The sequence below is a fragment of the Anabrus simplex genome, chromosome 1, assembly GCF_040414725.1.
Source record: "Anabrus simplex isolate iqAnaSimp1 chromosome 1, ASM4041472v1, whole genome shotgun sequence".
Taxonomy (NCBI): Eukaryota; Metazoa; Arthropoda; class Insecta; order Orthoptera; family Tettigoniidae; genus Anabrus; species Anabrus simplex.
Genome location: NC_090265.1, coordinates 94436191 through 94459612, shown reverse-complemented (window position 1 = coordinate 94459612; position 23422 = coordinate 94436191). Strand labels below are relative to the sequence as shown.

The window sequence follows — 23422 nt, the reverse complement described above, 5'->3', positions numbered from 1 at the left end:
AGGTGACGCGGTTTGAATAAGAAAATTCAAACGTTTGCCATAAAATGCGTACAATCATCTTTGGTACGGTATAATTTTCTCACTATGTGGCGATGTTGGAGTCGATTAGTAATACCCGTCGACTGTTGTAATCTAAAGAAAATTCGAAATGAAAGAGGATAACACGTTTTCGTAATAAATGCGTAAATATCGTGGCCGATAGCAGTTGTTAACTCATTAAATATAAAGGCTGCGGTTAAGTAAGAATGTGATACACCTCAAGATATGACAGAATACATAACTGATTTGTGAGGATAGTTCATATTTTCTCGCGTCTAGTTACATTTCGAAAAAGGCTATTCACATGTAATATTTTTAGCGAGGAGGTTATCATTTCTCTACATGCATTACAAATATGTTTTCATGATACATACATGGTTAGGTTGGGCAACGCCGTTTGAGAAAGAAATCTGAAATGTTTGCCACAGAAGCCTATGAGTGATACCGTATTTCTCCGAATCCAAGACGACGTTTTCTTTTCTCAGAATTTCATGCGAAAAAATCAAGGGTTGTCCTGCATTCCCAGCCTAACAGTAACGAATACCACTGGCAACTGCTGTGGTAACCAAGCTGCTTCTTTTCACTCCCGCGCGCACATGTATATATACACAAAACCCATTGACAATAAACGACCTCCTCTTTATTATACATCGCTAGCCGCGAGAACCGGTTGTACAGTGCTTGTGTGTAACGTCACTGGATCTTGGGAAATAGTGAAGGGAGAATGACGTTCTATTAGCCTCTACAAAAATGTTTCTCAAATCTGCAGAACGGCATCAAAACATGCGAGCTTTCGAATTTTTAGAAAGGCCACGGTTTATCAGTGGCAGAGTTATAACGCGTCTACTGTACCTGGTGCTTAGTAAAATTAAGTTTCATAGACAGCAGGAACATTTTCGTGATGGATAGTCGTTTTGTAAAGATACGCGAAACAGGGTATTGCCGGCAAATTAACTACAGGTTATCGTTGGTATTATAATGACAATTTTAAGTTAATGGTTATTAAACATTCGGAAATAATTGTCCATAGTCCTAACTAAAGCCAATATTTGATGTTAGCGTGAAGACAAAGATAGCTTCAAAAATGCGTACTGTACAAAAAATGCGACAAGGATGCTTTAAAGAAGTCGAAGATGAAATTGTGAGGTATGTGCACAAAAAAATCAAGGGCAGAATGGTCATGCCGTGGGGCATTAAAATCTTTCCTTGATCTTCAACGTTCGCGATTAGGCCTATATATCGCTAGCTGCTGAAGTTGCCGAACCCGGCAAGCAAGACGTGCATGTGGTGGTTGCCGGTTATATCTGACGCCGAGTAAAGTAGCAGTTTTATAGGCAACGAGAATATTTTTCTGATGGATCGTCGTATTGTAGAGACGCATGGAATAGGTATTGCCGGCAAATTTTCAACGAGTTCTCTTTGGTATTACGATGCCAATTTTAAGTTAATGGTCATTAAACCCCCATAAATAAAGAATAATTGTGCAGCTGCAAAAAAATACGGTATAAGGAAAGCCAGTGTTTGGCGTCTAAAATGCGTACTATAAAACAAAGGCATTCATATGATGTAACAAAGCACTTTTTGAGCCGGATTTACATTTTTGAAGGAAAAATTGGGGTTCGTCTTGAATTCGGAGAAATACGGTACAGTACTATAATTCTTTTCAGAATGAAATTAAACTCACACTTTCACGGAGAAAAAAAAAACAAAAAAAAAAACAAAAACAAGTAAGCCGTAGTATGGATACCATCCGCGGAAACGCTAGTTTTGAACAAACTGATTGCCTTTTCATACCGATTTTAATATGCATGGGGGGTTCTTCCGATATTTATACAAGAATCGGGTATAATGACAATCCGCTATAGCGAGTAAATTTTTCACTGTTATGAATTCTCGCTATAACGGACTTCTACTGTATATAATTTTATTAAACACATTGTGTACTAGGTATTACTGTAATTATTTAAACGAAATTAGCATCATTTGCATAGTGTGACAAAGTCAATGTCCTGTCTTTGCACTCAATGATACAATACGTGTTGCATGGTCCTCCACATATAAAACTGTTACACAACCAGAAATAGCATATTCTACGGATGATCCTGTTTTCTGGTATCCTGAGTAGATGTCCATAATGTTCAAATACCATTAGACTGATCCACGATCAAACCTGTTAACTTGGGCTCAGATAACCACCAGTGTCCTGCCATGCGAGTCATCCAGTCCAACAATTTCCACTGAGGCTCCTTCTAGGTACCCTTCTGCTAATAGTCAAAGCTTTATCACTTCACACATTTCTGCTTTTCTCAACTGTCCCACAACCTTCTTCAGAAGCTTCCATCCAAATATTTTTTGGTCACCTGATGTCTACCTACCACCTCTCTGAACACTGGATGCTTCAGCAACCTAGCAAACAAAACGCCCTGAAGTGATGTCTTCAGCATCTGTAACTAGCTATGTCCCCAAAATTGTAATGCTACGGGACCATGTGTGGCTCCTTCCAACCTGAATCTTGTTATGAAGAAACTAGATATTACCCAATTAGAAAACTCCTCCAGTTCAGCACCAATATCTTCTTCCTGGATCTCTCCTTCTCATGCAATTAGTCAAAATCTCCATTTCCAGCAAACGCTGGCAAAATTTTTATTATAGCTTTTGCCATTAACAAGGAAATATTTATTACAAGATATTAGAATCATTCCGTATTGACCGTATAATGACGGAATATTTATTGTATTGAATTAGGAGGATACTCTCATTTTTCACCTTTGTAAAGGAAATATTTCCTATCCTGAAGCCATGCCAAACGGGGTGAATATATTTTCTTTCTCTCAGAGTACAGTTCTGTTCTCTTACTAACGAACTCGCTCCCTACTTGGATCAGAAATGAGCTCAAAGGGAGCTGGGAACAAATGGGTATAGAAGAAGTGAGACTGATAGGGGAAGAGCCTATTATTTGAAGATATCAGTGTATGAAGGAGATTCTCCTCGTCCTTGTTTCCACTTTCCGTTGCCCTCTCTTCCCACAACGATCTGTCGAATTGCTTATACTATATCGCATGTTCTTTTTATGTTATCTTCCAATATGTGCTGGTAATTATACCTTATATCTCAGAAGATGGGAGATTTCAAAATATTCTGTTTCGGTCTGGGGGTATTTGAAGGTCCTCAAATATGCCAGCCTAGAGTTGGCAGATTTACCATCATGTAAAAGAACTCTTGCAGGACAAAATTCTGGCACCTCAGTGGCTCGTCTCCAAAAAAAAAAAGGGAACATAAAACCAAGAACGATATAATTAAGATATACTATATAAGAATCATGAAACCGAGCGGAGTGGCCCGCTACAGCTATGGAACCACGCTCAGCATTCGCGAGGCGAGTGGGTTCAATCTCCACCATCGGCTGTCCTCAGAAGGCTTTTCTGTGGTTTCCCATGTTCACTTCCAGGCAAATGCTGGGGCAGTTCCTATTAATAGACCCCAGCCAATTTCTTCCACCTCCTTACCCAATTTCATTCACCGTCAGTCTTTTTCGGTTGGTAAACATGACATACAATTTTTCATCTCACCTAATACCTGAACCTGTATCAGTTTTTTTTTTTTTGCTAGTTGCTTTACGTCGCACTGACACAGATAGGTCTTATGGCAACGATGGGACAGGGAAGGGCTGGGAGTGGGAAGGAAGCGGCCGTGGCCTTAATTAAGGTACAGCCCCAGCATTTGCCTGGTGTGAAAACGGGAAACCACGGAAAACCATCTTCAGGGCTGCCGACAGTGGGGTTCGAACCTACTATCTCCCGAATACTGGATACTCGCCGCACTTAAGCGACTGCAGCTATCGAGCTCGGTGAACCTGTATCAGAAAACAGGAACTAAGAGGTAGACCAACAACAACATAGGAATCATGAAAGACACATGGATACATACTACCTTAATATCTGTTTACTGCTTTGAAAAATAAATCTGAATATTTCCAGTCACATCCCAAACAAATCTGACACAATGGAATTCCTCAAGACTTGCATCATAGACAACTGTAGATCCAGAGCAACATAGTTACACTGTGGACACTGAAAGGAATTTTCATTACTTTTAATTATTTTATTAGTAGTTAGTTCAATTAGGTAATTATCTTTACTAGTATATACACTCTCTCAGCCATCATTCTGCACTTAAGAGAACTCAAAGAATCTTACCCTCGATCTAGTTCCTCTTTTCGTTTCACCAATTTTTCCTTTTGGTCAGAAAAGCTCATGAATTGGTCCAACGCTTTCTTGTTGACATGGCTGTATTTCTTCAGATGGCCATTAGCCTTTTCCAGTTCTTTGAACAGCTGAAGAAAAGAAAATATACAATGTAAATATCAATACTGCATAACAATTGAAAGGGCAAGAAAATTCATACAAATGACTCATGCTTATCTTATACTATAGAGCATCCAGAGTTAAGAAACGACTACAGGCCTTATGGGCCTGCTGCCTTCCACTGTTGTCATATGATAGGAAAACCTTAAAACGGTCCACCTTTTCAATACAAAAAGTTATATTTTATTTATAACATGTATTTGTACTTGGAACTAGTTTCGACGCTGTGTTTGCGTCATCATCAGCCAAAATGGGAAACAGGCAAGCATGTAGGCATTTATGTTACACAAGGCGTTACATTAAACAATACACATCTTACAAGGAGATAAAAACAGGGACGAATATAGGAAACAAATGAATCGTTGAGAAAACAAAGGTTATACAAATTAAAAATAACCTTAACCACACATCTTGCAATGCGAAAGTGTTCTTCTTGAATGATTCCTGAATGTAAAACACACGCGCATACATTTCTGAGGAGCCAGCAGGCAGGACAAAGTAAAGTGAAACCTTAAGAGTTCTTCTGAGAAGAGTTCATCATTTTTCTATGTTCCGACTAACTAATGAAGTCTCCCTTGAGTTCCTGATAAACATACACAACAGGAAATTCTCCTTCACTCTCAACAATAGCTATAAAGAACAACGGTAAAATTTTAAATATTGCGCAGAGACGTGAAAGCATGATTTTGAACATGATATAACTCCTTCAGATAACCCAGTTTTTACACAAGGTGTTACATTAATTAATACACATCTTACGAGGAGATAAAAACAGGGACGAATGTGGAAACACATGCATCGTTGAGAAAGCAAAGTTATACATATTAAAAATAAGCTTAACCACACAACTTGTAGTGCAAAAATATTTGCCTTGAATGATTCCTGAATACAAAACGCACGCGCACACACTTCTAAAGAGCCAGCAGGCAGGAAAAAGTAAGGTGAAACCTTGAGAGTTCTTCTGAGAAGAGTATATCATTCTTTCTATGATCTGACTAACTAATGAAGTCTCCCTTGAGTTCCTGATAAACATACACAACAGGAAAATTAAACAATACACATCTTACAAGGAGATAAAAAACAGGGAAAGTTATACATATTAAAAATAACCTTAACCACATATCTTGTAGTGCGAAAATATTCGTCTTGAATGATTCCTGAATACAAAACACACGCGCACACATTTCTGAAGAGCCAGGAGGCAGGAAAAAGTAAAGTGAAACCTTAAGAGTTCTTCTGAGAAGAGTTCATCATTTTTTCTATGTTCCGACTAACTAATGAAGTCTCCCTTGAGTTCCTGATAAACATACACAACAGGAAATTCTCCTTCATTCTCAACAATAGCTATAAAGATCAACGGTAAATTTCATTTTAAATATTGTGTAGAGACGTGAAAGCATGATCTTGAATATAATATAACTCCTTCATTTAACCCAATTTTTTACACAAGGTGTTATATTAAACAATACACATCTTACGAGGAGATAAAAACAGGGACGAATGTAGAAACAAATGCATTTTTGAGAAAGCAAAAATTATACATATTAAAAATAAGCTTAACCACACAACTTGCAGTGCGAAAATATTTGCCTTGAATGAATCATGAATACAAGACGCATGCACACACTTTCTAAAGAGCCAGCAGGCAGGAAAAGGTAAGGTGAAACCTTAAGAGTTCTTCTGAGAAGAGTTCATCATTCTTTCTATGTTCCAACTAACTAAAGAAGTCTCCCTTGAGTTCCTGATAAACATACACAACAGGAAATTCTCTTTAACTCTCAACAATAGCTATAAAAGAGCAACGGTAAATTGTATTTTAAATACTGTGCAGAGATGTGGAAGCATGATCTTGAACATGATATAACTTCTTCATTTAACCACCTTTGAAAGTTTCTCTCTATATTACATAGCTTCATTAACAACCATTCTGTAGATGCACAAATTAATCTTGTAATCTTCATAGGTCCGGTATTCAGCTTGACAAGAATATAAAATAGGTATTAAGGAATACGTTGTTGAGAGTTTGGAGGTTGACTGTGCCAGTATTGGTGGTGCATTGTTGCAGCGTTACGTGTAGGGTGGGGGCAGGTTTCTATGATGTTTATTGCGGGACATAAGGCGGTAAGGCTATGGCGCGAGATGAAGAGGAACAGAGCGTGTTGGATAGTTTAGGTCTGGGCAGCGGCCGTTGTTGGATTAGGAGGGGAGAGGGGAGGAGCGGTAGGGGAGGAGGGGTGGAAGGGGGGGAAGTATGAAGGGTGATGTGGTGAAAGTGTGTGGCGTGACAAAGTATTATGCATGATTTGAAAGACAGATCTGTTTTTCGGGATATTCATGTTTTTGAAAAATTCAATGAGAAAGTCGAATAGGATCTTTGGTTTCTCTGAGATATCATTTAAGTTTAGGTTGGGATTGAAATATTGGTCTAAATGAATATAGAGGTTTTCAGTGACGTCTAGGAAAGAACCTTTGTTTAGAATATCTAATACCTCAAGATCTTGATTTATTTCAGTAAAGTTGTGCTTAAATTCTTTTATATGTAGGCCGACCGCGGAAAAACGGTTGTGTTTTATGGCATTGACATGTTCTGCATATCTGATTTTAAAGCTGCGTCCTGTTTGCCCTAGGTAAGAACTTTTGCAGTCTTGGCAAGAAAACCTATATACACCTGATTTAGAAAAACGACTACTTTTATTTATTGATGAAGAGTTGTGTAGGATCTCTGTGCTTCTATTGTTAGTATGAAAGGCTATTTTAACGTTGTGTTTTTTAAAAACGTTAGTGACGTTGTAAATTTCTTTATTGAAGGTAAATGTGGAAAACGTGGCAGTGCTAGTATTATCTTTTATTAGGGTGGTTTTTGGGCGGTGTCTGAATTTATTGATTATTCTTTCAATAAAGGATTCATTATATCCATTGAATTTTGCTATAGAGCGAATGGTGTTCAATTCTTTATTTAAGTTTTTTCTTGACATTGGAATTTTGAATGCTCGGTCTACTAAGCTATTATATGTAGCCGCTTTGTGTGTTTGGGGGTGTAGTGAGTCATTTCTTATAGTAGTGGCCGTTTGAGTGGGCTTTCTATAGATACTATATGTGAACGAAGAGGGGTGCCTGTTGATTGTTAGGTCTAGGAAGTTGATGGAGTTGTTTGTCTCTGATTCTAAGGTAAATTTAATGTCATGATCAATATTATTAAGGTTTATAAATGTGTCATCGACGTACCTAGCCCAAAATTGGATATTAGCAAATTTGATGTTATTGTCGATGGCGGTGTGCTCTAGGAAATCAAGGTAGATCTCTGCTAAAATTCCTGAGGCTGGTGAACCCATAGCCAAACCATCTTGTTTGTAAATGATCTTATCGAATGTGAAGTAGTTATTGTTAATTAGTAATCTTAATATGGTCATAAAGTCTTGAACTTCTAGTTTACTTAGTTGATTGTTAGCAAGTAAGTTCTTTTCGATGATCGGGAATAGTGAGTTGGTGTTTACACTGGGATACATGTTGACTATATCAAAGGAGTGCATTGAATGATATGGTTGAAGCTTGAAACTGTTTAGTTTGTTCACTAATTCTACAGTGTTCCTGATGGATTTATATGATGAGAATTTATAATGTTTATTAAGAAATTGTTGGATAAATTGAGATAATTTATATAAGGGGCTTGGTCTGTAGTTTATTATGGGTCGAATAGGGACACCGGTTTTGTGGATTTTGGGTAGTGCTTTAGCTGTTGGTAGGCCTGGGTTCATAGTAATTAACTTTTGTTTTTCTTGTTCAGTGAGGAGAAAAGATGTGCTCTTTAGAATTTATTTCAATTGCCTTTGAATTGATTGTGTTGGGTCCTTCTTAACTATTGAAAAGGATTCATTATCTAAGAAAGTTTTGGTTTTTTGAATGTAATCTGTTTTATCCATAATGACTGTTGTGTTGCCTTTGTCGGCCTTGGTAATGATGAGGTGGTTGTCTTTGACTTTCTTTTTAAGATTGAGAATTTGTTTTCTTTCAGTAAGGGAGTCTTTGTTGATTTTGGTGATAGGGGTCGCAGTACGGTTTTTTGAGAAAAAACTTTTGTTTAATTGTTTTTTTACGTCCATTCTGAGTTCGTCTTGTAGTTCATATGGCATTTTGCTGATAGCAACTTCTGATTCAACTACGAGTTTGGAGGCTGTAAGGGCCGAGTTGAAACAAGGCCAGTTGTGCTTTGGACCTTTCGAAAGAATTCTTATATCGTCCTCATCTAAGTTGGTGGTGGAGAGATTAATTACTGGAGGGTGGAATTGTTGTAGATTGTTATTAACGAGGTTAGGTTTGCTGTTAGGTTTTGGAGGGGAGTTGCTGTGTTTTTCCTTATTTTTAAGTGCTACAAGTTTTTTCTCTAGTGTTATCTGTTTTTTGGACAAAATATTGAACAACTTGATTTGGACCTCGTCTTGAAAAAGATTCCACTGAGCATTTGAAAGTAAGGTGGCTGCCTCTAAGTGAGTTTCATATAAGCGATGATTTAAAAACGACTTTTTCTTATAGAGAAATTTTAGTTCATTTTCTAACCAAAGTTTGTTTGTCCTAACCTGAACATCTTGTTGATGGGGAGGAACAAAACGTTGTTTCGTGACGCTTTTTAAAAAATTAGGGGTTAAATTCTGTGTAATGCACTGTTTGATAAATGCTATATCCTTGCCTATTTTCCCAATTTTGATTTTTAAGCCCAAGTAATGATAGGCTAACGACTTTGCCTGGTTGGCTGCTTCATTTAAACCTAAGAATTTCATTTTTTGTCCGTATTGAACTGAGAAGGATGATAGGAAAAACTTAAAACGGTCCACCTTTTCAATACAAAAAGTTATATTTTATTTATAACATGTATTTGTACTTGGAACTAGTTTCGACGCTGTGTTTGCGTGATCATCAGCCAAAATGGGAAACGACTTTGCCTGGTTGGCTCTGCCTCCTGGCTCTTCAGAAATGTGTGCGCGTGTGTTTTGTATTCAGGAATCATTCAAGACGAATATTTTCGCACTACAAGATGTGTGGTTAAGGTTATTTTTAATATGTATAACTTTCCCTGTTTTTTATCTCCTTGTAAGATGTGTATTGTTTAATTTTCCTGTTGTGTATGTTTATCAGGAACTCAAGGGAGACTTCATTAGTTAGTCAGATCATAGAAAGAATGATGAACTCTTCTCAGAAGAACTCTCAAGGTTTCACCTTACTTTTTCCTGCCTGCTGGCTCTTTAGAAGTGTGTGCGCATGCGTTTTGTATTCAGGAATCATTCAAGGCAAATATTTTTCACTACAAGTTGTGTGGTTAAGCTTATTTTTAATATGTATAATTTTTGCTTTCTCAAAAATGCATTTGTTTCTACATTCGTCCCTGTTTTTATCTCCTCGTAAGATGTGTATTGTTTAATATAACACCTTGTGTAAAAAATTGGGTTAAATGAAGGAGTTATATTATATTCAAGATCTTGCTTTCACGTCTCTACACAATATTTAAAATGAAATTTACCGTTGATCTTTATAGCTATTGTTGAGAATGAAGGAGAATTTCCTGTTGTGTATGTTTATCAGGAACTCAAGGGAGACTTCATTAGTTAGTCGGAACATAGAAAAAATGATGAACTCTTCTCAGAAGAACTCTTAAGGTTTCACTTTACTTTTTCCTGCCTCCTGGCTCTTCAGAAATGTGTGCGCGTGTGTTTTGTATTCAGGAATCATTCAAGACGAATATTTTCGCACTACAAGATATGTGGTTAAGGTTATTTTTAATATGTATAACTTTCCCTGTTTTTTATCTCCTTGTAAGATGTGTATTGTTTAATTTTCCTGTTGTGTATGTTTATCAGGAACTCAAGGGAGACTTCATTAGTTAGTCAGATCATAGAAAGAATGATGAACTCTTCTCAGAAGAACTCTCAAGGTTTCACCTTACTTTTTCCTGCCTGCTGGCTCTTTAGAAGTGTGTGCGCGTGCGTTTTGTATTCAGGAATCATTCAAGGCAAATATTTTTGCACTACAAGTTGTGTGGTTAAGCTTATTTTTAATATGTATAACTTTGCTTTCTCAACGATGCATGTGTTTCCACATTCGTCCCTGTTTTTATCTCCTCGTAAGATGTGTATTAATTAATGTAACACCTTGTGTAAAAACTGGGTTATCTGAAGGAGTTATATCATGTTCAAAATCATGCTTTCACGTCTCTGCGCAATATTTAAAATTTTACCGTTGTTCTTTATAGCTATTGTTGAGAGTGAAGGAGAATTTCCTGTTGTGTATGTTTATCAGGAACTCAAGGGAGACTTCATTAGTTAGTCGGAACATAGAAAAATGATGAACTCTTCTCAGAAGAACTCTTAAGGTTTCACTTTACTTTGTCCTGCCTGCTGGCTCCTCAGAAATGTATGCGCGTGTGTTTTACATTCAGGAATCATTCAAGAAGTACACTTTCGCACTGCAAGATGTGTGGTTAAGGTTATTTTAAATTTGTATAACTTTTGTTTTCTCAACGATTCATTTGTTTCCAATATTCGTCCCTGTTTTTATCTCCTTGTAAGATGTGTATTGTTTAATGTAACGCCTTGTGTAACATAAATGCCTACATGCTTGCCTGTTTCCCATTTTGGCTGATGATGACGCAAACACAGCGTCGAAACTAGTTCCAAGTACAAATACATGTTATAAATAAAATATAACTTTTTGTATTGAAAAGGTGGACCGTTTTAAGATTTTCCTATCATCCTTCTCAGTTCAATACGGACAAAAAATGAAATTCTTAGGTTTAAATGAAGCAGCCAACCAGGCAAAGTCGTTAGCCTATCATTACTTGGGCTTAAAAATCAAAATTGGGAAAATAGGCAAGGATATAGCATTTATCAAACAGTGCATTACACAGAATTTAACCCCTAATTTTTTAAAAAGCGTCACGAAACAACGTTTTGTTCCTCCCCATCAACAAGATGTTCAGGTTAGGACAAACAAACTTTGGTTAGAAAATGAACTAAAATTTCTCTATAAGAAAAAGTCGTTTTTAAATCATCGCTTATATGAAACTCACTTAGAGGCAGCCACCTTACTTTCAAATGCTCAGTGGAATCTTTTTCAAGACGAAGTCCAAATCAAGTTGTTCAATATTTTGTCCAAAAAACGGATAACACTAGAGAAAAAACTTGTAGCACTTAAAAATAAGGAAAAACACAGCAACTCCCCTCCAAAACCTAACAGCAAACCTAACCTCGTTAATAACAATCTACAACAATTCCACCCTCCAGTAATTAATCTCTCCACCACCAACTTAGATGAGGACGATATAAGAATTCTTTCGAAAGGTCCAAAGCACAACTGGCCTTGTTTCAACTCGGCCCTTACAGCCTCCAAACTCGTAGTTGAATCAGTAGTTGCTATCAGCAGAATGCCAGATGAACTACAAGACGAACTCAGAATGGACATAAAAAAACAATTAAACAAAAGTTTTTTCTCAAAAAAACCGTACTGCGACCCCTATCACCAAAATCAACAAAGACTCCCTTACTGAAAGAAAACAAATTCTCAATCTTAAAAAGAAAGTCAAAGACAACCACCTCATCATTACCAAGGCCGACAAAGGCAACACAACAGTCATTATGGATAAAACAGATTACATTCAAAAAACCAAAACTTTCTTAGATAATGAATCCTTTTCAATAGTTAAGAAGGACCCAACACAATCAATTCAAAGGCAATTGAAACAAATTCTAAAGAGCACATCTTTTCTCCTCACTGAACAAGAAAAACAAAAGTTAATTACTATGAACCCAGGCCTACCAACAGCTAAAGCACTACCCAAAATCCACAAAACCGGTGTCCCTATTCGACCCATAATAAACTACAGACCAAGCCCCTTATATAAATTATCTCAATTTATCCAACAATTTCTTAATAAACATTATAAATTCTCATCATATAAATCCATCAGGAACACTGTAGAATTAGTGAACAAACTAAACAGTTTCAAGCTTCAACCATATCATTCAATGCACTCCTTTGATATAGTCAACATGTATCCCAGTGTAAACACCAACTCACTATTCCCGATCATCGAAAAGAACTTACTTGCTAACAATCAACTAAGTAAACTAGAAGTTCAAGACTTTATGACCATATTAAGATTACTAATTAACAATAACTACTTCACATTCGATAAGATCATTTACAAACAAGATGGTTTGGCTATGGGTTCACCAGCCTCAGGAATTTTAGCAGAGATCTACCTTGATTTCCTAGAGCACACCGCCATCGACAATAACATCAAATTTGCTAATATCCAATTTTGGGCTAGGTACGTCGATGACACATTTATAAACCTTAATAATATTGATCATGACATTAAATTTACCTTAGAATCAGAGACAAACAACTCCATCAACTTCCTAGACCTAACAATCAACAGGCACCCCTCTTCGTTCACATATAGTATCTATAGAAAGCCCACTCAAACGGCCACTACTATAAGAAATGACTCACTACACCCCCAAACACACAAAGCGGCTACATATAATAGCTTAGTAGACTGAGCATTCAAAATTCCAATGTCAAGAAAAAACTTATATAAAGAATTGAACACCATTCGCTCTATAGCAAAATTCAATGGATATAATGAATCCTTTATTGAAAGAATAATCAATAAATTCAGACACCGCCCAAAAACCACCCTAATAAAAGATAATACTAGCACTGCCACGTTTTCCACATTTACCTTCAATAAAGAAATTTACAACGTCACTAACGTTTTTAAAAAACACAACGTTAAAATAGCCTTTCGTACTAACAATAGAAGCACAGAGATCCTACACAACTCTTCATCAATAAATAAAAGTAGTCCTTTTTCTAAATCAGGTGTATATAGGTTTTCTTGCCAAGACTGCAAAAGTTCTTACCTAGGGCAAACAGGACGCAGCTTTAAAATCAGATATGCAGAACATGTCAATGCCATAAAACACAACCGTTTTTCCGCGGTCGGCCTACATATAAAAGAATTTAAGCACAACTTTACTGAAATAAATCAAGATCTTGAGGTATTAGATATTCTAAACAAAGGTTCTTTCCTAGACGTCACTGAAAACCTCTATATTCATTTAGACCAATATTTCAATCCCAACCTAAACTTAAATGATATCTCAGAGAAACCAAAGATCCTATTCAACTTTCTCATTGAATTTTTCAAAAACATGAATATCCCGAAAAACAGATCTGTCTTTCAAATCATGCATAATACTTTGTCACGCCACACACTTTCACCACATCACCCTCCATACTTCCCCCCCTTCCACCCCTCCTCCCCTACCGCTCCTCCCCTCTCCCCTCCTAATCCAACAACGGCCGCTGCCCAGACCTAAACTATCCAACACGCTCTGTTCCTCTTCATCTCGCGCCATAGCTTTACCGCCTTATGTCCCGCAATAAACATCATAGAAACCTGCCCCCACCCTACACGTAACGCTGCAACAATACACCACCAATACTGGCACAGTCAACCTCCAAACTCTCAACAACGTATTCCTTAATACCTATTTTATATTCTTGTCAAGCTGAATACCGGACCTATGAAGATTACAAGATTAATTTGTGCATCTACAGAATGGTTGTTAATGAAGCTATGTAATATAGAGAGAAACTTTCAAAGGTGGTTAAATGAAGAAGTTATATCATGTTCAAGATCATGCTTCCACATCTCTGCACAGTATTTAAAATACAATTTACCGTTGCTCTTTTATAGCTATTGTTGAGAGTTAAAGAGAATTTCCTGTTGTGTATGTTTATCAGGAACTCAAGGGAGACTTCATTAGTTAGTCAGATCATAGAAAGAATGATGAACTCTTCTCAGAAGAACTCTTAAGGTTTCACCTTACCTTTTCCTGCCTGCTGGCTCTTTAGAAAGTGTGTGCATGCGTCTTGTATTCATGATTCATTCAAGGCAAATATTTTCGCACTGCAAGTTGTGTGGTTAAGCTTATTTTTAATATGTATAATTTTTGCTTTCTCAAAAATGCATTTGTTTCTACATTCGTCCCTGTTTTTATCTCCTCGTAAGATGTGTATTGTTTAATATAACACCTTGTGTAAAAAATTGGGTTAAATGAAGGAGTTATATTATATTCAAGATCATGCTTTCACGTCTCTACACAATATTTAAAATGAAATTTACCGTTGATCTTTATAGCTATTGTTGAGAATGAAGGAGAATTTCCTGTTGTGTATGTTTATCAGGAACTCAAGGGAGACTTCATTAGTTAGTCGGAACATAGAAAAAATGATGAACTCTTCTCAGAAGAACTCTTAAGGTTTCACTTTACTTTTTCCTGCCTCCTGGCTCTTCAGAAATGTGTGCGCGTGTGTTTTGTATTCAGGAATCATTCAAGACGAATATTTTCGCACTACAAGATATGTGGTTAAGGTTATTTTTAATATGTATAACTTTCCCTGTTTTTTATCTCCTTGTAAGATGTGTATTGTTTAATTTTCCTGTTGTGTATGTTTATCAGGAACTCAAGGGAGACTTCATTAGTTAGTCAGATCATAGAAAGAATGATGAACTCTTCTCAGAAGAACTCTCAAGGTTTCACCTTACTTTTTCCTGCCTGCTGGCTCTTTAGAAGTGTGTGCGCGTGCGTTTTGTATTCAGGAATCATTCAAGGCAAATATTTTCGCACTACAAGTTGTGTGGTTAAGCTTATTTTTAATATGTATAACTTTGCTTTCTCAACGATGCACGTGTTTCCACATTCGTCCCTGTTTTTATCTCCTCGTAAGATGTGTATTAATTAATGTAACACCTTGTGTAAAAACTGGGTTATCTGAAGGAGTTATATCATGTTCAAAATCATGCTTTCACGTCTCTGCGCAATATTTAAAATTTTACCGTTGTTCTTTATAGCTATTGTTGAGAGTGAAGGAGAATTTCCTGTTGTGTATGTTTATCAGGAACTCAAGGGAGACTTCATTAGTTAGTCGGAACATAGAAAAATGATGAACTCTTCTCAGAAGAACTCTTAAGGTTTCACTTTACTTTGTCCTGCCTGCTGGCTCCTCAGAAATGTATGCGCGTGTTTTACATTCAGGAATCATTCAAGAAGAACACTTTCGCACTGCAAGATGTGTGGTTAAGGTTATTTTTAATTTGTATAGCTTTTGTTTTCTCAACGATTCATTTGTTTCCTATATTCGTCCCTGTTTTTATCTCCTTGTAAGATGTGTATTGTTTAATGTAACGCCTTGTGTAACATAAATGCCTACATGCTTGCCTGTTTCCCATTTTGGCTGATGATGACGCAAACACAGCGTCGAAACTAGTTTCAAGTACAAATACATGTTATAAATAAAATATAACTTTTTGTATTGAAAAGGTGGACCGTTTTCTATCATCCTTCTCAGTTCAATACGGACAAGAAATGAAATTCTTAGGTTTAAATAACTGTTGTCATACTCGTGCACTCACCGCGGCTCTGACACTGCTTGTGAAATACAGTGATGACATAAAATTATACATCGCTTGGTACAGCTGTTGCAAGACTAATAATAATATAAATGCCAGATTATCTCCAGTCATTAATGAAATTACAGTCATTCAATTTCGTTTTGCCATAACGTTTCTAAGGATAATAGTCCACTGACTGTAACATTCGAAATAGAGTAAGAGTTTGAACATGCAGGGATGCGGACAACATGCATGTCCAGAAACCGAAATGATTGTCTTGTTTCTTATATCTGAGAAAGTTTCATGATCGTTGTTGCTTTACGGGAGCGCAGTGCTGAGTCTATTAGCCCCCAGAAACATTTCATTATTAAGGCAAATACTGTGTGGTTACAACACAGGAAGCTGACGGCGAGATATCTCTATCTCGGTGATGTATCCTTCAGGTCATTTCAGATAAATTTACTCCTAAGTGACAACAGATGCAAGGGCTTCATTTTTATCACAAAATACGATAACTTTAATATTCTTCCGCAACATAAAATATAGGATGCTGAATGACCTATTCGTATGATTTCTTAAAATCAGGTAGTTCGGGGTTGCTGTTTACGGAAGTGGGGACTGTGTTCAGAGTTGGCGGTTCATCTCTAAAATAGAATTCATGATCAGTGTGCCGTATTCCACTTCTGACAAAATCATCGTATTTAATGAATCTTGAATGACTGCGAATTGACTTTTTCCTTTCCCGCTTCTTGCTGGGACTCTGGAGTGGCCCTTCGCTGGCTTCCTTCCTTATTTTGAAGACGGAAGACCTTGAAATTCCTAAAAACTTCGCGGCTTTATCTACTACCCAGTTTACACTTCGTCCCAGATGCTTTGTTTTCAAATATGAAAATGAATTAAGCACCATTTGCTGTTCTTTTCTCCTGACAACTTCACTACTTCTCCTTTTCACATGTTCAGCTATAATTTAAATGTATTACTCGCTGATCGATTATATAAAATACTAAACAGACAAAAACAATACACGATACACACAACCAAAAGCAATGCAATACACGAAAAATGAAACACAATATACTGTATTTATAACAAAACACTGTGCGCCCCAGGAAGACGATCACTTCACTTTACCGAATATCTCCCTTACATAAGCAATCACTGTAATGAGTGACACACACGAAAAGGGAAACATGCCGCACTGACCTCACCAATGATGATTCGCACTGGTTAAGCTGAGTTATTACACGTGTTGACTGCTGTACACACTTCCGCACCAGACGCTGAAATGTGGCGCGCAATGCGACAAGCATGGCCAGCTGTTCCGTGTACTGAACCGCATATACGATATTTAAAAGAATAAACTCAAAAATATCAAAATGATTTTACATCTTCTTCAATATTGTATCGCACAACCAATGCTTGTTTCATAAGAAAAATTATACATTTTGATAGGAATTCATTATAATTTTTATATACATGTAGAACTAAAGTGGGTAACACCCATAGAGGTAAAAGTCCATAAGGCCTGTAGTCTTTTCTTAACGCTGGATGCTCTATAGCTGTTGAACCTGTCATTGACAGGTTAGTTTTATCAAATTGAACCCGATATAGGCTATTATTTGTTCAGTCTGGTATAAAAACCAAGTAAGCTTATCAGGTAAATATTTAAAAAGTAAAGACAGGACGATTTTATATACAGATGATTACAAATGTCAAAACTTTCTGTCCGACAAGGGGAGAGGGACAGTTAAGTGAGATTGTTAGTGGTTTCTCACCAACGCAACTGGGATTCAAATCCCAGCCAATGTATGTCTACCTCTTAGTCCTGTTTCTTGATATGGGGTCAGGGATGGGATGAAATTATTTGGCATGTTTCTATGGCACATATGAGATTTTTAAAATGGTAAGTCAAATCCAGGCGTTTCAGATTCCACACAAAGCTGGAGATCCCAGGGCTATAACCATAATACAATAAAACGTTAACACATTTCTGCAGGAGAAATGGAAACAGAATGTGTTAAATGAGAAAACATGCCACTGAATACGCAAAGAAAAACTATCAAACAGGGATTTGGAAACACCCGATACTTTTCTTTTCAACATAAATATATTTCACGCTGTGTATTTACAGACAGAGTGAAAGCAGTATCTACAGTTTCTGAAGATGAGAGGAGAGTATTAGAGGGTATGAAAAATACAAGAGAATAAATAAGAAAACATTTGCACTGGTGTCCATAAAAGTATCAACGTATTATTGAAGGTCACTTTCTCTCTAAAACAAATGTAATGTTGAACTGTTAGATGAAGCTTTATGTTTCGGACTAATGGGTTATTAAACATTGTTTTCTGGTCACACTTTTCGACTGTGAATTAATCAGAGGTCACACTCGCCCATGTGGGAGAGACTTTGGCCACCATCTTCAACAAAACAACACTTCAGCAATACCCGGAATTGGTTAAGACTGAATCAAGTTGAAGGTGTGAGTTTGAACATTCGCACCAACTCTATGCCTTAAGATGCAGATGTCTTTCCAATTCCAAATGGATTTTAATTTTGTCTTTATTAGTAAGCAAGTTCACAATTTTTTCCGTATCAATAACTGTGCTATCAAAAGACAAATATGCACCACACTAGGCAGCTTCTAAAGATTATGTTCCTAATCCATAGGTAGCCTATCACGTGATAAATATTCACTATCCTTCACTGTACCACTCAACACAGAATTCATTTCTAACTTCTGACTGGAATTTATAACTGTTAGGTTTTTCAGTCTGTTGAAACTAATTTATGAATTTAGAAACTACCTGAAAATGAAAATGTATGGTAACAGAACTATACTTGAAAATGAAACAACATTTCTTTTCCAGGTAGTTTCTAAATTTATTTATTCATAAATTTGTTTTGACAGATTGAAGAACCTAACAGTTATAAATTATAACTGAGTCAAAAATGAAAAGAAATGGCTTCAAATATCACAAAAAAATTTGACTGTGCAAAAATCAAGCAAAAACAAGCCAACTGGATTATTCAGCAGTCTCACTGCTAATCGGCACATAAAATTGAACTTTCCTGAGGATAAAGGCTTGCTCCCTGAAGGTACAATTTACTCTATGAAGTTCAAGAATTCAAGGCCTTCTCCCGTGATTATGCATCTTTCCCTGACCTGCCTCCTATAGCGAGGGATCTTATCTGTATTGGAAATCATGTTCCATTCACAAGGGGCAACAAAGAGCATTTTTGGGGATGGAAAAATGTGATCCTACTTAAGAGTTCATAGCACAAATTTGTGATGTGATAAGTAAGGGAATCGGGACTTTGAATTTACAAATTAATAAGCGAGAAAATATATTTATTTTTACAAGATGTTTTACGTCGCATCGACAAAGATAGGTCTTATGGCAACGATGGGACAGGAAAGGGCTAGGAATGGGAAGGAAGCGGCCGTGGCCTTAAGTAAGGTACATCCCCAGCATTTACCTAGTATGACAATGTCTTTATGAGGCTGTGTGGTTATTTATTTTTCTTCTGGGTTAAAATTAGATCTTGGATAACATAGGATACAAATATTTCTCCATCAAAATCAGACCTGTAGCATGAGTGTCTAGCCTGACATGAAAGGATTTTTGATGCTACTGGCATTCATATTATAAAATTAATAATAATGGAACTTACAGTTTTAGTGCTCATATTTTGATATTTTGTATAGATGTCAGGTGATGGCAACGATCCCAAGTCTTGAATCTTCTTTGTACATTCAGCAATTTTTGATTGCAACATATTTTGCTTCGAGGCCATTTTCTCTAGATCTTTGGCATCTTCTTCTATCTTCTCTTGAATTTCTTTCTCTTTATTTTTCCATTCATCCTGACTTGCCTGCTCCATTTTTTGCTGTTGAAATGAAAAAAATTATGTAATTAAATTATCAAAAATATCCAGTTATGTATGACAATGGAATACAGTATCTACTAACAGATTCATAAGGTGCGCAAAACACTTAAATGTAAAGCACATGTGTCCCTGACAACTCCTAAATTTCAACAATATTGATCATATACAATGTACAATAATGTATTGCTTTCCATAATCTATATAAGTATTTTCCACAATCAATTAAAAGAGACTAGCTTTGCATTTTAGAAAGAAGATATCTCTCAAAATTTCCCAGTTAGCAATAAATCTCTCCTTCAATTCCCAAGTTCATCAAAGCTGTAAAACATAGTGACCTATTGATTGCAATAAATAACTGAAACTGCCATCTTTCATTATTGTCTTCTTTTATTGCAGAAGTGTTGTACAAATATATACAGTTTCAATTATTTAGATTGCTCACCTTTATTTGACAAACTAGATTATTGTTTACTGAAGAGTATAAACAATGAAGTTATTGGCCCAACTTAGGTTAAAATGTAAGTGATGTAAGGAGCACATGTATCAGAATGAAAATACAGTTTTAAAAAAATTATTGATTTCACATGGTACAGTATAAATGCCACAGTGCCTCAAACATACAGAATGCACTGTAGGCTAATCTCTGAGATACACAGTGATGCTAGTCAGTTCAATTTTGATATTTGTCCGATAGGAGCTATTTGTTGTGTCCATCAGTTTAAGACCACTATTTGCTGCTTTCTCCTCAATAAGATTCAGATATCAAGACTGAAGTGGTTTGGTCACATGAAGAGGATGCCAGTAAACAGAACTGTAAGGAAGGAATTTGACAGAAAAGTAGAAGGAAGACGACCCGTGGGAAGGCCACGAAGGAAATGGATAGATTTAGTTAAGAACGATGGACTGCTGAGAGGTCATGATTGGGACAAGCTGGTGGAGGAAGAATGGTACAAGGACAGGATGAGATGGAGGAGGCCCATATACCACACCCAGGAAACTGGAGATGGTTTAGGATGATGATGATGATGATGATGATGATGACTTGTAAGGTCAATGGTACATAGACAGCATGTGTGGGAGTGAGATAAACATGGCACGGGTACTCATTTCTGTTACTGACCGCATTAGAATTTTGATGCTGCTGCAAAAAAATGTTAATAAGTTCATGTCGTTGCTTGTGTTGGAGCGAGTCAGAGTGATGTCTCCAGAGTTTGAAAAACGTTCAAGGAGCCACAAATAGTAGCTGATCGACAACGGATGGGACACCCACGCAAAATAACTTGCAGGCAGGAACAGTATTTGCTGCTTTCAGCACAATGTAGGCCCACTGTTAAAGCCGATTCATTCCATCAGCATCTTCATATGGCCCCAAAACAAGCTACATTCTTTGATGCCGAGTATGGGAATGTGTCAGATCAAACAGTGCGAAATTGGCTGCATGACGAGGGACTGATACCAAAGAGGCATGTGCCGAATGTTCCTCTTAAATCATACCATACGGAACCTAGTGTGAGGTGGGCAACAACTCATAGCCCATGGCATCAGAACCAAAAATTGATACCTGCCTGGCCATCAGGAATGAGTTAGCTGGAAAATTTATAATGTCCAATAACGGCCCAACTATATTGGTATTATAAATTTACTCATTCGGAACAAATATTTCAGGTTACCTATGGGAATCAACATCTTTATCATCTGATGGCCAGGCAGGCATCAATTTTTGAAAATGAGACAGTCTCTTATAGTGCATTGGCACTGCTGGTGGCTCTAAGTAGCCTACGCAGTGGCCTCCACGGTATGCACTAGCCATGCGTCTTGGTAGGTGTGCTATTTACCAACTGATGAGCCCAACTTAGCACACTGTGGCAAAATGCTGGCAACCAGGAATGAGTTAGCTGGAAAATTTATAATGTTCAATAACGGACCAACTATATTGGTATTATAAATTTACTCATTCGGAACAAATATTTCAGGTTCCCTATGGGAATCAATATCTTTATCATCTATTCCAGCATTCCATAATGCACGTATCATGTCCCTGGTTTCAATGGAGTTGAAAGCTGTGTGGCAGTCATTGCACACAAGGTGCAGTGGGATACTGTATTCTCAACGAGAATGTGAGCAATTTGAAGGTGGTCAATAGTACTATATCTTTTAAGGAATCTGGCTTGCTCAACAGGTAGGTAGGAATCAAGCTGATTGGTTAAATGACTGATTAGAATTCTGGTCAAGGGTTTGTAAAGGTGCCGGCCTCGTGGTGTAGGGGTATCGTGCCTGCCTCTTACCCGGAGGCCCCAGGTTCGATTCCTGGCCAGGTCAGGGATTTCTACCTGGACCTGAGGGCTGGTTCGAGGTCCACTCAGCTTACGTGATTAGAATTGAGGAGCTATCTGATGGTGAGATAGCGGCCCCGGTCTAGAAAGCCAAGAATAACAGCCGAGAGGATTCGTCGTGCTGACCACACAACACCTCATACTCTGCAGGCCTTTGGGCTGAGCAGCGGTCGCTCTGTCGGCCAAGGCCTTTCAAGGGCTGTAGTGCCATGGGGTTTGGTTTGGTGAGTCTGTAATTCTCTCTCTCTCAGCACTGTCTCCTTTTTATAATAATAAGATGACCTTGGCACCCTAACAAACTTGTGGTGTTCTACCTTCCTGTAGGTATTTGTTCAAGAGAGCTGCTTCACCTCCAAGCTGTAACATTTTGCTCATTACTCTGTCATCACCAGGTGCTTGTCTGTCAGCTCTTTGGAGCTAACATTCAAATTTATTTTTTCTTCAATACTTACTATGTCTCAGGGTTCAGGAACTGATAAAGGTTTTTGTAGAATGTATGGATTTCTCTTCTAATTTTATGCCTGTCTGTGGTGATTTCTCCTTTTTCAGTTATTTTCTTTATTAGTGTCCTTCTTGCCACTGATGCTCTTCCTCTCAGAATTTTGAGGCTACTGTTGCTCTCAGTGATGTGAATAACCAGTTCTTTGCTGTTTCTTTGTTGTATGCCCTTAAGTCTTCCCAGACTTCTTTCTAACAACTTTGCTGAGCTCCTGGTAAGCAGAAGAGTCTCTGTTAGTTGGATGCTTTTTCTAAATAAGTTGTGCTGTGGCCAATCTTCGTGGGTTTCGTTTGTTACAACAGTATACATATGGCATTAATTTTCACCTGGATGCTGTAAGTGATCCTGGAACATAAGTTATCCAGTTTCAACCCAGAGAGTTGCTCAGCTAGCTCCATTTCCCGCCTAACGATTTCCTGGTATTGATCAATTTCCTGATTGAGCTCTTCAGTACTTATTCCTGTGGATGAGCTTCCTTCATTCCAGCTCGTACTAGTTTATGGTCACTGCCTGTTTCAAACTGGTTTAGGACAGACACTCCTGTACACAAATATGTAGTGAACACATAGTAAATCTCAGTTTTAATGCTACATTCAGGGCTTCTCCATATCCACTTTCTTTGGGGTTTCTTTTTGAAGATACTGTATTCATGCCGTAGAGGTTTTCACTCCGGAGGTAGTCAAGCATCTATGGTTCCTCTCGTCTCTCTCACTTAAGACCAAATTCACAATTTTTCCATGATCAGTGTCTTTATCACACCCTATCTTGGCATTAAAATTCCCCATTCACCACACTTTGAACTTTCTATTCCTGAGTGGATAGCTGCTGTGAAATCTTCATAAAACT

At 37.3% G+C, this 23422-nt stretch overlaps 1 protein-coding gene across 1 annotated transcript in view; it reads right to left on the bottom strand.

Annotated features, from left to right (window-relative positions):
- Window positions 1-23422, bottom strand: part of SMC3 (structural maintenance of chromosomes 3) — a 311725-nt gene that overhangs the window by 54648 nt on the left and 233655 nt on the right. Inside the window, exons 21-22 of the mRNA XM_067156456.2 lie at window positions 19529-19744; window positions 4236-4372 (exon numbers count right to left, since the gene is read on the bottom strand). Coding sequence (XP_067012557.2) covers window positions 4236-4372; window positions 19529-19744 — 353 coding nt within the window. The remainder of the gene's footprint in view (window positions 1-4235; window positions 4373-19528; window positions 19745-23422) is intronic.